The following is a 16452-nucleotide window of genomic DNA, read 5'->3' as shown; positions in this document are numbered from 1 at the left end:
ACCCAAGTAAGGACTCTCTCGGTAGACCTTCACATAAAACTGAAACCTTCAGGGAGAGTGTAAAAACTAACCCACTCTTCCTCTAAGGAAATGTGAGCAAAATTGTCTGCCTCTAAACTCAACGCAGAGGAAGGAAGGATGGGGAAGTACCTTTTGAGAAATAATTTGTACACAATACTTTACATGGTTTGCAGCCCCAAATCATGCAAACTTGGTGATTCAAAAGAGCTCCAGCCTATGATTTAATTTAAAGGAATCTTCAAGTGGGATTGCCTCCCTATGCTTAGCAAAAACATGCAAATTTACTGTGGATGGTCAGAACTCATTTCAGGCTTCAGAGGACTTACACACGTAATAACGCAAGAAAAATAAATTTATAGTTATAAATCTCAAAGCACTAATGAGGTACCACAAGTGAAAACCAGCAAGAAACAAAACAAAACAAATAGCAGGATCAGATCCACAAAAAATCATAGGTATTGTCATAGCTTTATGGCTGTCTACTAATATCCACTTTCCATCTTTGACAATAGAATTCTCAAGTTTTAGTTGAGCACATGTCCACCCAGCAAAGGACTATATTTCCCAGACTCTCTTGCAGCTTACTGTAGCTGTGTGACTATATACTATTATATTAAATAATGGTATATATATATATATATATATATATATACACCTTATCTAACTTATATGCAGAATACATCATGTGAAATGCCAGACTGGATGAAGCACAAGCTGGAATCAAGATTGCCAGGAGAAATACCAATAATCTCAGATATGCAGATGACACCACCCTTATGGCAGAAAGTGAAGAACTAAAGAGCTTCTTGATGAAAGTGAAAGAGGAGAGTGAAGAAGCTGGCTTAAAACTCAACATTCCGAAAACTAAGATCATGGCATCTTGTGCCATCACTTCATGGCAAATAGATGGGGAAACAATGGAAGTAGTGTCAGACTTTATTTTTGGGGGGCTCCAAAATCACTGCAGATGGTGATTGCAGCCATGAAATTAAAAGACACTCGCTCCTTGGAAGAAAAGCTATGACCAACCTAGACAGCATATTAAAAAGCAAAGACATTACTTTGCCAACAAAAGTCCATCTAGTCAAAGCTATGGTTTTTCTAGTAGTCATGTATGGATGTGAGAGTTGGACTATAAAGAAAGCTGAGCGCTGAAGAACTGATGCTTTTGAACTGTGGTGTTGGATAAGACTCTTGAGAGTCCCTTGGACTGCAAGGAGATCCAACCAGTTCATCCTAAAGGAAATTAGTCCTGAAAAATTCATTGGAAGGACTGATGCTGAAGCCGAAACTCCAATACTTGTCCACTTGATGCAAAGAACTGACTCATTTGAAAAGACCCTGATGCTGGGAAAGATTGAAGGCAGGAGGAGAAGGGGCCAACAGAGGATGAGATGGTTGGATGGCATCACCTACTTGATGGATATGAGTTTGAGCAAACTCTTAGAGTTGGTGATGGACAGGAAGCCTGGTGTGCTGCAGTCCATGGGGTCACAAAGAGTCGGACACTACTGAGTGACTGAACTGACATGCTCCTTGGGAGAAAAGCTATGACAAACCTAGACAGTGTATTAAAAAGCAGAGACATTACTTTGCCAACAAAGGTCAACTGTGTGACCATGTTCTTATGGTGTGTAAGCAATAATCTCTTGTGAAGTTAAAAAAAAAAAACAAACAAGATAGATTTAACATACTTGATAATGTAAGAGTATGAGTTGGGAGACATAATAAGATGTAATAAGAATGAAAGTGTTCCAAGGTCCTTATATTGTTTGAAGGAACATAAAGATATTAATTATATTTAGGCTGATAAGTATGCATGTCTTTTAGGAAAAGTCTAAAAGGTGAAATCTGGAATTGAATTTAGGACCTCCTCCTCCTCCAAATAATTCTAGAGGGAAGAAATTTTCTTTCTTAGAGTGCTATTGGCTTTCTGGCCACAGGACAGGATTACTGGGGGTCCAGAAGCCTGCCTGTCCCTGACTGGCACCTCATACCTCAGCCTCAGAAACCATCCAGGCTTGCGTGCAAGCCTTTCCCAGCACACTCTGTCCCTTCTGGCTCTCAGACTTAATTATTCCAAGCACCTTCATGTTTCCAGCCACCTCCTACTTGCCAGCTTCTTTGTTGCAGGTCTGACATATCAAGGATGCCTGTTCACCTATAAATAAACTACCTGAGACATTGCCTCTTCCATGAAGCTTCTCCTCACTGACAGGGAATGGAGACAGCTGACTTTGATCATGCAGACAGCACTGGAACTCCCATCAATCCCACTGCCTCGCCCTGGCCCCAAGAAGTCTTCCCCATGAACTCCTCAAACCCTCCACTCATTCACATCGCTTCAGTCATGCTCATTTAGCCAACTGTGTGTCCTTTCTCCCGCTGGATCTGCGTCCACACCCAACTTGAAGTTCCTAAGGAACTTGGACCATGTATCTCCCTCCCCCGACAGAGTTGAGGTCTCCTGATGTGGTTCCCATGCTATACCCTCCTGGGAGATGCTTCATTAAGTCTGATGAGAAGCAACATTTGAAGGGTCCCAGGGAAGAAAAGCTCCTATGAATTACTCTGAAGACAAACAAGAAGGGAACCCCTATGGTTGAGAATCAAAAGGTGGCCCTTGAGCGGGGGGAGGGAAAAATTGGGAGTTTGGGATTAGCAGATAGAAGCTATTATACATAGGATGGATAAAGAATAAGATCTTACTGTATAGCCCAAGAAACTATATCAAATCATAGTGGAAAAGATATGAAAAAGAATCTATGTATCTGTGTAACTGAATCACTTTACAGCAGAAATTAACACAACATTGTAAATCAGCTATACTTCAATAAAATGTTTAAAAGGGAGGGCCTATATCACCCCTTCGCCTGCTATGAATATGACAAGTAGTTTGTTCCTGCATATTTAACACTCTCTCCCACCCTCATCCCCCATGCCCCAGAGACCCCAAAGATAACTACATTGCCCATGGGTCTCTCTTTCCCTGTTCAGTCATTGTGCATTGTTGAGTGCCTACTGCATACTCAGCAATGTACCATCTGTCTTCTGCTTGTATCCCAGGAGCCCAGATCCCTAGTTACTACTCTCTTTGAAGTCTCATATTTTTTTGATTCGGAGATGTGGGGTCCTGCCCCTCAGCTCAGTCTGTTAGGGTTTCTTTCATGCTAAAAGTAAACACACAGCACTTCGTGACTAGGAAACAAAGTCGTGAACTGGAACAGGTTTCTGACCCCATTTTTGCCTCAAGGGTGGGTCCCTTCCACTCTGACAATCTTGATCTTCTTATCCAATCCTACTTCCTGCTCAAACCCAGCCCAATGCCCTGCCTAGTGTGATCACATCATTCTCCTTTCTCACCTTCCTCTTGACCCCCAGCCTATTCCTTCCCAGACTCAGTATTGTTTTGTTACTTGTTCACAGTTGGTTGAAAAACAGGTCAATTTCCCAACTCCTCCCCAACCTATATGAAGCTATAAAGGCCCCTGCAGCTTATCCATGATAAAGAAAGAGGCAACAACATCGTGTGAAGAAAGCTTAAGTAGCCCAGGGATCTCATCTCCCACCACTCAAGCTCAAGATTCTTTCCAAGCACATATACTTAGGAGACCTAAGCTCTTGGAAGCTCCAGCCTTTATCTCTTCACCTTGGACTCTCCTTTCTCAAGATACTGTTCTTTGTCTTCTAGGTCTTGGCCACATCTGGGATCCAAGCACCTTGTTTACCAGCCACGAAGAGGAAGATCAAGATGCAGAAAAGAAACATTTGCCTTAAGTATTGCTTACTGTTGCATCTCCTGCTATTACAACATGGTGAGTGCTTTTCTTTAAAGGTGGGTGGTCTGTGAACTTTTGAGAGATCATGGGAGATGATGATCACCACTAGGAACAGCTCTGGTTTTCCTCCATAGACTGAGGGTCATTTCACTCCGATCACTTCAGTCTAATAAGGTATCACCCAGGAGGCAGTCAAGCACAGTGCTTAGAACTGTGGCCTTGGTGTCCAGTTGTCAATGTCTGAATCATGGCTCCATCTGTTACCTACGCACTTTAGGTTAGTTAGCTGCTCTGTGCCTCCGTTTATGCATCTATAAAATGGCAATAATCCATGAGATATGGCTAGAGGGCTAAACATTAGTAACAAGAAGAATTGACTTGTTTAAAAATATCCCTCTTCTATATTCTATAGACTTAATTTTTCTCCTGTCCTTAACCCTGATTCCCCAGTCAGCCTAAGTCAGCCTCAGACCAAGGAGAAAAGGATTTAAGAGTCGAAACGAACCCCCACTCTGTTCCACACTTCTGACACTCTATTAAACACTCCTTGGGCCATCTTCTATTGTGCAACTAGGAAGCATGGCTTCTTAGAGAATCCTTTAATTTTTATTTTGGCTGTGCCACATGGCTTGCAGGATCTCAGTTCCCCAAACAGGGAATGAACCTGAGCCATTTGGCAGTGAAAGTGCCGAATCCTAACCACTCGACCCTAGGGAACTCCCTGAGAATTCATCATTTTGAATCAAAATTAGCCCTCATAGAATTTTGATGCACCTATTCTGTTCTTCAAAACTTCTCAGATAAATCCATTTCCTCTTTTACATATCACCCCTACTCTTGTTTATCTCCATTTCTTTTTTAAAATTATACCTTATGTGTGTATGTGTTTTTGGCTGTGCTGGGTCTTCCTTGCTGTGAGCGGGCTTTCTCTAGTTACAGCAAGGGAGGGCTACTCTCTAGTTGCTGTGCTTGGATTCTCACTGTGGCAGCTTCTCTTCTTGTGGCTTGAGGGCTCTGGAGTACACAGGCTTCAGTAGTTGCGGTACATGGGTTTAGTTGTGGGAAGTGGGCTTAGTTGCCCTGTGGCACCTGGAATCCTTCCACACCAGGGATCAAACCTGTGCCCCTGCTTTGGCAGGCACACTCTCAACCACTGGACCACAAGGAAGTCCTCATCTCAGTTTCTTATTTAGTTTTATTCATGATTCTGATCTTAACTTCAATTTGTACTCCATTGCAGACTTCAGCAGGGAGCGGGGCTTTCCCCAAATAGAACTAAATTCTAATCATATATTATATAGCTCAGTACGTAAAGCATCTACCTGCAATGCAGGAGACCTGGGTTCAATCCCTGGGTTGGGAAGTTCCCCTGGAGAAGGAAATGGCAACCCACTCCAGTATGCTTGCTGGAGAATCCCATGGACAGAGGAGCCTGGCAGGCTACAGTTCATGGGATCCCAAGAGTCAGACACAACTTAGTGCTTTCTTTCTTCCTTTCTAATCCTATGTTAGTTCAAATAAGCCCGAGGGGAAAATACACCTGTGTGGGGTGAGGTGATAGGCACTCAGGTCCGAGTTAGTAGTAAAATGAACCAGAAATGAGATAAATTTCATGTGGGGAGCCTGAGTGTCTTTGTCCTTCAGGGTAGTGAGAGGCAAAAACAGGCACAAACTTAACTCCACCTGAGCCTTCAGGAAGGTGGAAATGCTTCCCTGTACCTGTAGATTTTGATTTGCAGACCTTAATCCTGGGAGAGCTTTTATATTTCAGCTACATATAACTTGTTCTTTTTCGATCTTTGCCTTGTGCTCAGGAGCTCCTGGAACTTAAATACATATATAATCACCCAGATACCTAGTCTCATCTCAGATTCTGATTCATTTAGTCTGGAGTGGTTTGCCTAGAAATCTTTATTTTTAACAAGCTTCCCAGATAATTCTGATATAGATGTTTTCTGAATAACACAGAAATATTTTTCAAGAAAGAAGCTATACCAATTTAAAAGTGAATTAGCCAATATACACATTTCACCTGGGTTCTACAATTCCTTTATAATACTTTTTATCTGCGTTAAATATTGTACAGCAGTTGATGGAATAAGCTCATTCTCAGTGAAATTAGTTCATGTAACCCAGGTTTTAGAGGTGGATGTGGAGGATGACTTAGCTTGGTGGTTAAAAATGCAGATTCAATAGCCTCGGTTCAAATTCCTGTTCTACTACTTACTAGCTGTATAAACTTGGGCAAGTGTCAACATTTCTAAGCCTCAGTTTTTTCATCTTAGCTGTTGATAATAATAATATCTATTTCACTGGGCTGTAGTGAAACATTAAATAGAATTATCCAGGTAATGAATTTAACCAGGCATTGAGCAGAAAGTATATATGCTCAATATATGTCATCATTTATAATTATCATTAGGCATAACCTCCAGTAATACTAGCACAGCTGTCAACAATGAATCCAGCCCAGCTTCCAGTGAACCCGATACAGCCACCACTGGATCCAATGCAACCTCCAGTGAGACTAGTATAGCCTCGAACACTGCATCCGGCACGACCCATGGTGGTCCTAGCACAGCCACTAATGCTGGATCCCAAGGGACCTCCAGTGGATCCAGCACCACCTCCAGTACTGAATCCAGCGTGACCTCTGGAGTGTCCAGCACAACCTCTGACACTGGATCTAGCATGACCTCTGAAGAGTCCAGCACAACCTCTGATACTGGATCCAGTGTGACCTCTGGAGAGTCCAGCACAACCTCTGACACTGGATCTAGCATGACCTCTGGAGAGTCCAGCACAACCTCTGACACTGGATCCAGAGTGACCTCTGGAGAGTCCAGCACAACCTCTGATACTGGATCCAGTGTGACCTCTGGAGGGGCCAGCACAACCTCCAGTACTGGATCCAGTGGGACCTCTGGAGGGGCCAGCACAACCTCCAGTACTGGATCCAGTGGGACCTCTGGAGGGGCCAGCACAACCTCTGATACTGGATCCAGTGGGACTTCTGGAAGGACCAGCACAACCTCCAGTACTGGATCCAGTGGGACCTCTGGAGGGGCCAGCACAACCTCTGATTCTGGATCCAGTGGGACCTCTGGAAGGGCCAGCACAACCTCTGATACTGGGTCCAGCACAGCCTCCAGTGGGACCAGCACGGCCTCCAAAACTGGATCCAGTGCAACCACAGGAGGCTCTGATACATCTTTTCCAACTGGAACACACACAACTTCTAACAAAAGTAGCACAAGTGCTGGAACTCCAGTGGAGGATGTGAAGCCCAGTGGGTCCCTGAAGCCATGGGAAATCTTCCTCATCACTCTGGTCTCACTTGTAGTGGTCGTGGGATTCTTTGCTGGGCTCTTCTTCTGCGTGGTGAGTGCCTAATACGTAGGAAAGTGCCTGGGGGAAGGAGTAGCAGGAACAGAAGGAAATGAAGTGTGAATAGTAGGACCATCAAGTTAGGGGTGAGTAGGAAAGAAAGATCAGGAGAAAGGTTCTAAAGAGAAACAGCAAGTTAGAAACAGAGGAACCAATCAATGTGCAGAGGAAACTATTGACTTGTGGGGAAAGGAGGGCAAAAGAAGAAATAAAGACTGTAAAGACTGGTGAAAGAGCTACCATGTGAGGGAGATGGTTTAAAGGGGGAGAAGATTCCAGCAAAAGTCCCTGGTGAAGGCTTGCTGGGGGTAGGGGACCCAATTCTGAAAGGATTCTGCCTTCTTTTTCTAGAGGAACTCCCTGTCCCTGAGAAATGTCCTTGACACAGCTGTCTACCGCCCCCATGGCCCCAACCTCGGCCGGGGCCCTGGAGGGAATCACGGAGCCCATCACAGGCCTGGGCGGAGCCCTGCCAGGTCCTGGAACAGACCCATATCCTCAGTAACCATGGAGATGAGAGAAAGTCACAGTGGGTTCTGAGCGGCTGCTGAAGCCATGGAGCCACATTCCTCAGAGAGAAAGCCAGCCTGGGGGACCAGAGATCTGAGTGTTCTTTCATTCGTCCCCAGGAGCCCCTTCTCAGCTTCATTTGGGTCTCTGCCAGGCTTGAGGAAGACACTTCCTCTTTCTCTCTTGCTTTTACCAGATGTTGGGAAGAGACTCTGTTGGTCTTTAAGCTATGAAATAAACACATGAAATTAAATCACAGAGAGAACTTGTGTGTGCACATGAGTGGGTATCTGCCGCGCTGAATTGAATCTCCCAGTTGTATGAGAGAACCCCATGCCGGAATCCACTTGGCATTCAGAATCTCCATGGTAAAATTTGGACACCTCATTCATATCTGTCCCCTTTTTCTAATCCTTTTTGCCCCAAGCAGGAACCCTATGTCCACAAGACTCTCCCAGACTGACAAAACTGAATTGGGAGGGATGAGAAAGGAGGGCAGCTGCCAGGATGCTACAGGCTCATGGGATTAGGCCTGCGGTTTATAGAGACTGCATTATAGCACATGCAGAACCCAGAGCACCACAGGTAGTGACGCCACCAGTGCCCACCCTGTGGGCAGGGTGGCGTCACTCAAAGTCGCAGTATCCAGGCCATTTACATTTGCTCCTGACTTGGGTTACTTGTCAGAGTAAAGGTGCTAGTTGATACTTTCACTCTGAAAGTGCTGCCTTTGGAAGCAGAGAGAAAGTGCTTCCTGTTTTTATTGAGGGAAAGACTTCCTGACTTTACCAAGAGGCTCATGGCAGGAACATCTGGGGTAAAGCCGAGATTCTCATGAATTCCCCTTCCACAGGGGCTGCGCATACCCCTTTCGATGTCTAGGATAGAAGGCTACCTGATCCTACAGGTCTTGGAAGACAGAGAAGAGCTGTGTTGAAAAAGGCTAGTGGCTCTGAATCCACGAGGCTGTGACAGGGCTTCCACCTGGGACAGAGCCCTCAGGAAAGAACTAGCAGGTTGTTGGTGGATTCACCCCAACTCACAGCAGTGGGAACTGCTCTGCCTTCCACCACTCACTGGGTTTCTCAAGTGTCAGCACACCAGACAGTTGATCCCAGTCAATGAGTCCATGATGAGCCATACGCAGGCCTACCACCACCACCACCACCATCCTCTTACCTAAAGGGACCCAGCAACCAGAAGGAGAATCTGAGTTGAACCCCCTAGAAAGTTGCCTCCCACTGGTGTGAACTGTGGAAAATATAATGTGAAAAATGTGAAAAATAAATGAGATTGGGGAATTATTTAAAGGTAGTCCATTTAAATAATTAAAAATTGCCAAAACATGCATTTTCACATTTAAATTGTAATACACAAATTTAAGGAAGTTGGCTGAGAATAAAATTAATTATCTGGAAGATCAAGTGGGAAAAGTAGCTCAATTAGACACAACAAATCAGAGATGAAAATCACCCAGAAAATAGAAGACACTTAAAGGATTGATTCAGGACTAACACATGAGTGAAAGTGAAAGTGAAGTTGCTAAGTTGTGTCCAACTCTTTGTGACCCTGTGGACTGTAGCCCACCAGGCTCCTCCATCCATGGGATTCTCCAGTCAAGAATACTGGAGTGGGTTGCCATTTAGTGTAAAGTTAAAAACAGAGAAAAAAGGAAGAGATAGACAAGAGGAAGTAAAAGAACAAGAGGGAAGAAAGAATTTAGTTTGCAATTCGAAAGGGCTTATTAATGACTGTAAATATACTAAGCCCCATTCAGTTCATTTCAGTTCAGTCGCTCAGCATTTCCAACTCTTTGAAAACCCATGGACTGCAGCACGCCAGTCTTCCCTGTCCATCACCAACTCCTGGAGTTTACTCAAACTCATGTCCATTGAGTCAATGATGCCAGCCAACCATCTCATCATCTGTCGTCCCCTTCTCCTCCCACCTTCAATCTTTCCCAGCATCAGGGGCTTTTCAAATGAGTCAGTTCTTTGCATCAGGTGGACAAACTATTGAAGTTTCAGCTTCAGCATCAGTCCTTCCAATGAATATTCAGGACTGATTTCCTTTAGGATGGACTGGTTGGATCTCCTTGCAGTCCAAGGGACTCTCAAGAGTCTTTTCCAACACCACAGTTCAAAAGCATCAATTTTTCAGCACTCAACTTTCTTTATAGTCCAATTCTCACATTCATACATGACAATGGGAAAAACCATAGCTTTGACTAGATGGACCTTAGGGCTTCCCTGGTGGCTCAGAGGGTAAAGCATCTGCCTGCAATGCAGGAGACCTGGGTTCCATCCCTGGGTCAGGAAGATCCCCTGGAGAAGGAAATGGCAACCCACTCCAGTGGGTTTCCAGTGCCTGGAAAATCCCATGGACAGAGAAGCCTGGTAGACTACAGTCCATGGAATCGCAAAGAGTCAGACACGACTGAGCGACTTCAATTCACTTCACTTCAGATGGACCTTTGTTGGCAAAGTAATGTCTCTGCTTTTTAATATGCTGTCTAGATGGTCATAGCTTTTCTTCCAAGGAGCGAGTGTCTTTTAATTTCATGGCTGTAGTCACCATCTGCAGTGATTTTGGAGCCTAAGAAAATAAAGTCTGTCACTGTTTCCATTGTTTCCCCATCTATTTGCCATGAAGTGATGGCACCAGATGCCATGATCTTAGTTTTCTGAATGTTGAGCTTTAAACCAACTTTTTCACTCTCGTCTCTCACTTTCATCAAGAGGCTCTTTAATTCTTCTTCACTTTCTGCCATAAGGGTGGTGTCATCTGCATATGTGAGGTTATTGATATTTCTCCTGGCAATCTTGATCCCAGCTTGTGCTTCATCCAGCCCGGCATTTCTCATGATGTACTCTGCATATAAATTAAATAAGCAGGGTGACAATATACAGCCTTGACATACTCCTTTCCCAATTTGGAACCAGTCAGTTCCATGTCCGGTTCTAACTGTTGCTTCTTGACTTGCATATAGATTTCTCAGGAGGCAGATCAGGTGGTCTGGTAGTCCCATCTCTTTAAGAATTTTCCACGGTTTGTGGTGATCCACATAGTCAAAGGCTTTGGCATAGTCAATAAAGCAGAAGTAGATATCTTTCTGGAACTCTCATGCTTTTTTGATGATCCAACAGATGTTGGCCATTTGATCTCTTTTCTAAACCCAGCTTTTCACATACTGTTGAAGCCTGAGTTGGAGAATTTTGAGCATTACTTTGCTAGTGTGTGAGATGAGTACAATTGTGCAGTAGTTTGAACATTCTTTGTCATTGCCTTTCTTTGGGATTGGAATGAAAACTGACCTTTTCCAGTCCTGTGGCCACCACTGAGTTTTCCAAATTTGTTGTCATATTGAGTGCAGCACTTTAACAGCATCATTTTTAGGATTTGCAATAGTTCAACTGGAATTCCATCACATCCACTAGCTTTGTTCATAGTGATGCTTCCTAAGGCCCACTTGACTTTGCAAACTGCATTAATATATCTATTTTAAACAGACAAACTATATGCGATATAAATTATATATCAATAAAGCTGTAAAAATATTATCCAGCAGGCATAACTTCTGACTAAAAATTTTGACTTCCAAAGATAAACAGCAATAGGCACTTCAAAATAGAGGGAAATGAAAGGGAGAGCACCACAGTGAGTAACTCAGCTTGTGGCTAATTCACATAGTTATGCTGTGAACATCTCATTATTCCCAGCAACTGGAGTGTGTACATAGGGTTAAGAAGCATCATGACTCAGCTTTCATCGTGGGATCCACTTACATGAACGAAACACATTTTAACCCAACAAAACCCCAGCTCACCCAGCAGGTTTGACCCAAGCAGAGAGAGGTCTAGGCAGTGGATGGGATTAAGCACTTTTGCACTGCTGGCCTAGCACAATGATCCTTAAATGGAGTCTGTGCATACTCTTGGAGGTATATGAAGATTTCTAAAGAGTATGCAGGAGTAGAGTGTCTTAACGGGTGGGAATCATCTTTCCAATTTTCAACTTCCATATGGTTTTCTTTCTCTGTGGTCAAAGCATCAGCTAGTTATACTTTTCTAGTTCCCCTTCTACAGCCACCCACCCTTTACCTTCCAGCCCCTATATTATTATGGTGCATTTCCCTGGGTTGCAGAAAATTCCAGGGTGCAGACTTCCCTGGTGGTCCAGTGGTTAAGAATCTGCCTGCCAATGCAGGGGATGCAGGTTTAATTCCTGACTGGTGAACTAAGATGCCACATGTTGCAGAGCAACTAAGCCCAGGTGCCACAAGAAAAGATTCCACACAATGAAATGAAGATTCCATGTGTTGCAAGTAAGGCCCAATGCAGCTAAATAAATAAATATATTTTTGAAAAGTCTACAAATAATAAATGAAGGAGAAAAGAGAACCCTCCTCCACTGTTGGTGGGAATGTAAATTGGTACAGCCATAATGGAAAACAGTATGGAGGTTCCTTAAAAAATTGAAAAGAGAGTTACAATCCTGCAATTGATCCTGCAATCCCACTCTTGGGCATATATCCAGAGAAAACTCTGATTCAAAATGATACATGAAACCCAATGTTCATAGCAGCACTATTTACAATAGCCAAGACATGGAAGAAAACTTCCAAAAAAGACATGGAAGATATCCACTGACAGATAAATGGATAAAGAAGATGTGGTCTATATATACAATGGACTGTTGCTCAGCCATAAAAAAAAATAAGGAAATAATGCCCTTTGCAGCAACATCAATGGATCTAGAGATTATCATAGTCAGTGAAGTTAGTCAGACAGAAAAACACAAATATCATATGATAGCACTTATATGGCTTCCCAGGTGGCTCAGTGGTAAAGAATTTGCCTGCCAATGCTGGAGACCCCGGTATGATCCCTGGATTGGGAAGATCCCCTGGAGAAGGAAATAACAAGCCACCTCAGCATTCTTGCCTGGGATATTCCATGGAGAGAGGAGACTGGTGGGCTGCAGTCCATGGGGTTACAAGAGCTGGACACAACAGAGAGACTAAACCACTATCACCAAGAGTCAGATACCAGACAACTAAAGACCACCCCTATTGCCCAAGCCTGCTGAAATTATTCATACTAGCCAATCCTACGGAGAAGGCAATGGCACCCCACTCCAGTACTCTTGCCTGGAAAAGACAGAGGGGCCTGGTAGGCTGCAGTCCATGGGGTTGCGAAGAGTCGGACACGACTGAGCGACTTCACTTTCACTTTTCACTTTCATGCTTTGGATAAGGAACTGGCAACTCACTCCAGTGTTCTTGCCTGGAGAATCCCAGGGACGAGGGAGCCTGGTGGGCTGCCGTCTATGGGGTCGCACAGAGTCGGACACGACTGAAGTGACTTAGCAGCAGCAGCCAATCCTAAATATATAGAACCTAAAAAATGACACAAATGAACTTATTTACCAAACAGAAATAGACTCACAGACTTATGGTTACCAAAAAGACAGTTGGGGCAGGGAGATCTATTAGAAGTTTGAGATTAATATATGCACGATACTATATATAAAAAAAGTAAACAACAAAGGGCTTCCTGTATAACACAGGGAACTATATTCAATATCTATAATAATAATATAGTGTAATCTGTAATGGAAAAGAATCTGAAAAAGAATATGTATAATATATATTATATATATATATATGTATTACTGAATCAACTTGCTGTACACTTGAAACTGACACAACATTGTAAATTAACTATATTTCAATTAAAAAAAAAATCCTCAAGGTGGGAAAACCTTGGAAAAGGATAAACCATTCATTTTTATACCTCTGACTTTTTAATCTAGATCTTCTACAATACATTTGCTGTGCTTTGCTTTGCTTACTGTTGTTAATTTCAAGTTCACTTTGTGTAAAATAAATACCTGGAAAAAAAAGTGAGAGTTTGTGATTTTAGTCAACCAACCAGGTGGATTGTGAAATGTGAGAAATATTCACATCTTTCTCTTTTAGAGGGATACTCTTCTGCCTCTGAGAAACACTTATTATACCCATGATTTTGGCCTGGGTCCACTGTTCTGCAGCCTCAACAATAAACTGAGTCATGGAGGGGCCTGTGGCCTTGGCCATGAAGAAAGCTACAATGTGGCCCATGAATTGAGTCACAGTCATGAAGGTGATTGTGAAAATGAGTCACTGAGGTTTCTACTGAAGAGGCCATGATGTAAACCACAGGCTTGGGGCCACGAACGAAACCATGGAAGAGGACACACCAGTGATAGCCACAGAGCAGATCTTAGTGGAGTCCTTGAAGAGGGCATGGCCATAGATGCTGGGGAGTGGGAGACATTTTAAGGGAGGAAACCTTGATGGAGAAGAGGATAATGGAGGTGAAGACAAAGAACCATGATGAGGGAGTGAGTCATGATGGAAGACCAGAATGCTCCCAGGGAATAGCCATAGATTATAGCCTGTATCGAGGACAAGAATAACCAAAGCCTTCCTATGTCTGACAACCAAAGTTACAGTGTTGGAGCAGAGTGTTGTTTCAGAAGAGACTCATAGCTTCATCAGGCTTAGCAATGATGTCAAGTAAGTATGTTCCCAGGGCTCTCCTCATAACTTAGAATTCTAGGATCAAGGAAGTTGCTTGACTGGGTATTGGGATGGGCACAGTAACAGCTCTTATGGTCACTGCTTCCCCATCTTTCCTCCATTCAGTTCATTTCAGTGCCCTCCAGAGCTTGACTTTGTCTTTAAGAAGAGTCTTCCTCCCTTCTTGTGTCTCCTCCAGACGTTGTGTGATGAAGAAGAAAATTACTAGCCACTCTAAAGAGTCGGACATGACTGAGCAACTGAACTGAACTGAAGAAATAAAAGTTTATTAATGCATGTTGTATTTAGATGAAATGGTCATTTTTTTAACTTTGTTTTGCTATCATTTTGCTTCGGAGTGACTTCTACGATTTTTTTTAATATACCATCATTTAGTCCTCACAGCAACCCCATGAAGTTCAAATTATAATCCCTATTAAGTAGATGAGAAAAATGTCACTCAGAAAAACAGCTAAGGTGCGGAGCCTTGGGCGGGCGGAGGCCGGGCGGCCCAGGCACTGCCTCGGGACCGGGATTCAGGGCGCAACCGAGCTGCTGCAGGGGTGGGGCGGGCTAGACGAGTAGCAGGGGACCGGGTGCCGCGGGTTCGAGGCCGGGCGCCGCGCAAGGAGGCCGCGCCACCCGCGGGGGAGCTGCCCGGCGGCGAGTTTGCCCCGCAGCTGAAATAAGGCTGGAGCCGGCGGGGGCCCTCAGAACCCTCTGGCAACCGGGCCCGGAGTCTTCGGGGAGCAGCTGCTTCCTGGGACGCCCTCCTGGACGTCCCCGCGGAAGGGTAACGGTTCAGGGCCCCCGGCAGAAGGCGCCTCAGGGAGACGCCCGGCGGAGCCCTGCAGGCCGCGGGAGACCACCCTCCGGCCGCGAGCAGGGAGAAAGGGGCTCGGTGGAGACGCGGGCCGGGAACCAAAGCAACCGGAGCGCGGCGGCGCGGGGCCGAGCCTCCCGCGAGCGGGGCCCGGCAGCGCCTCGGCTGGAGACGGGCTCTGGGACTCTCTTGTGCGGGGGGGCCTCGGCGACCTGCCCCGCGGGGAGCACGGCTACGGAGTGGCCTAGGGGACCTTCCTCCAAAGAGGCCGGCCCGGGACCAGGAGATGAACGGCTTTAGCACCGAGAAGAACTGCCGTGAAGGGCCCCCCGCCGCCGCCGCGGGCTACGGCCTGAGCTGCCTCCTCAGCTAGGACTGCGAGCGCTGGGTCCCGCCCGAGGGCAACGCCTCCTTCAAGTAGAGTCCAGAAGAGCATCTCACAGAAGAAACTCAAGCCGGACATCGACGAGAGCCTTAGCACCTGTATATTTGTGATTTCCACGAGAATTTCATCCAGAGTGTACAAAATAAAAGGCAGAGAAAGACAACTGACGATGGCGGAGATTCTCCTGAGCACGACACAGACATTCCTGAGGTTGATCTGTTCCAGCTGCAGGTGAATACTCTCCGAGTTATAAACGACACTACAAATTGCAGACCAGATCAGGCTTCACTAAGGCCCAGTTAGCAGACACTGTCAGCCAACACTTCAGGAACACACCTGTGAATGAAAAGGAGACCCTCACTTACTTCATCTACATGGTGAAGAGTAACAAGAGTAGACTGGACCAGAAGTCAGAGGGTGGCAAGCAGCTTGAGTGATGATGAGGCACATTATACTTCAAGGAATGAAGTATAATGCTTAATACACAGCTGACATCTGCTCCATTTAAGTCCATAATGACTGCTAAGTTTTATTGTAAATAAAAAAGTTTGAAAGATGAAAAAAAGAAAAACAGCTAATATATCAATAAACCTGAGCTGTAAGATAAGTCCTATTACTCCAATATGTTGTAGAGGAAAACATCTTTCTACCTAGAACTGTTCCTGGGATTTTTACCTGAGATCCCAATACCAACTTGTTACTGACGACACTCCTCATCCATCCCCACATGGGACTTCCCATCACAGACAGTGGACAGATCAATAACCAAGGCCTTTCCTAGGACATCCTAGAATCTGCTTCCTCCCACCTAACAGCTCATTTTCTACCACAACCCATTCTCTTCCTGCTTTTAAAACTCATTCATTCACAATTCTTTTCTATCTTAAATATAAGCTCCAAAATAACACAAATCTGTTTTGTTTACTGGAGTACGACGTCTGACACATAGTAGGAAATCACTAAATATTTGTGGGATGAATATACA

General features: G+C 44.6%; 1 protein-coding gene and 1 pseudogene across 1 annotated transcript; both read left to right on the top strand.

Annotated features, from left to right (window-relative positions):
* Nucleotides 1-3517: 3517 nt before the first annotated feature.
* On the top strand, nucleotides 3518-7955 carry MUC21 (mucin 21, cell surface associated). Its single transcript, XM_061398565.1, has 3 exons — nucleotides 3518-3836; nucleotides 6223-7181; nucleotides 7539-7955. Exons 1-3 carry the CDS (start codon nucleotides 3773-3775, stop codon nucleotides 7725-7727), a joined length of 1212 nt encoding a protein of 403 aa, XP_061254549.1. The 5' UTR covers nucleotides 3518-3772; the 3' UTR covers nucleotides 7728-7955.
* Nucleotides 7956-14730: 6775 nt separating this feature from the next.
* On the top strand, nucleotides 14731-15973 carry LOC133236505 (histone deacetylase complex subunit SAP30L-like; annotated as a pseudogene).
* The last annotated feature ends 479 nt before the right edge of the window (nucleotides 15974-16452 follow it).

Source organism: Bos javanicus, chromosome 23 (genome assembly GCF_032452875.1).
Source record: "Bos javanicus breed banteng chromosome 23, ARS-OSU_banteng_1.0, whole genome shotgun sequence".
NCBI classification, from domain to species: Eukaryota; Metazoa; Chordata; class Mammalia; order Artiodactyla; family Bovidae; genus Bos; species Bos javanicus.
The sequence above is the reverse complement of the archived record's forward strand: the minus strand, read 5'-3'. Positions and strand labels throughout refer to the sequence as shown.

Excerpts from the sequence above, each read along its gene's own strand:
- MUC21 (XM_061398565.1), top strand. The coding sequence starts at position 3,773 with ATGCAGAAAAGAAACATTTGCCTTAAGTATTGCTTACTGTTGCATCTC. Across the intron at positions 3,837-6,222 it reads TCTCCTGCTATTACAACATG|GCATAACCTCCAGTAATACT; the intron begins GTGAGTGCTTTT and ends AATTATCATTAG. Across the intron at positions 7,182-7,538 it reads CTGGGCTCTTCTTCTGCGTG|AGGAACTCCCTGTCCCTGAG; the intron begins GTGAGTGCCTAA and ends TTCTTTTTCTAG.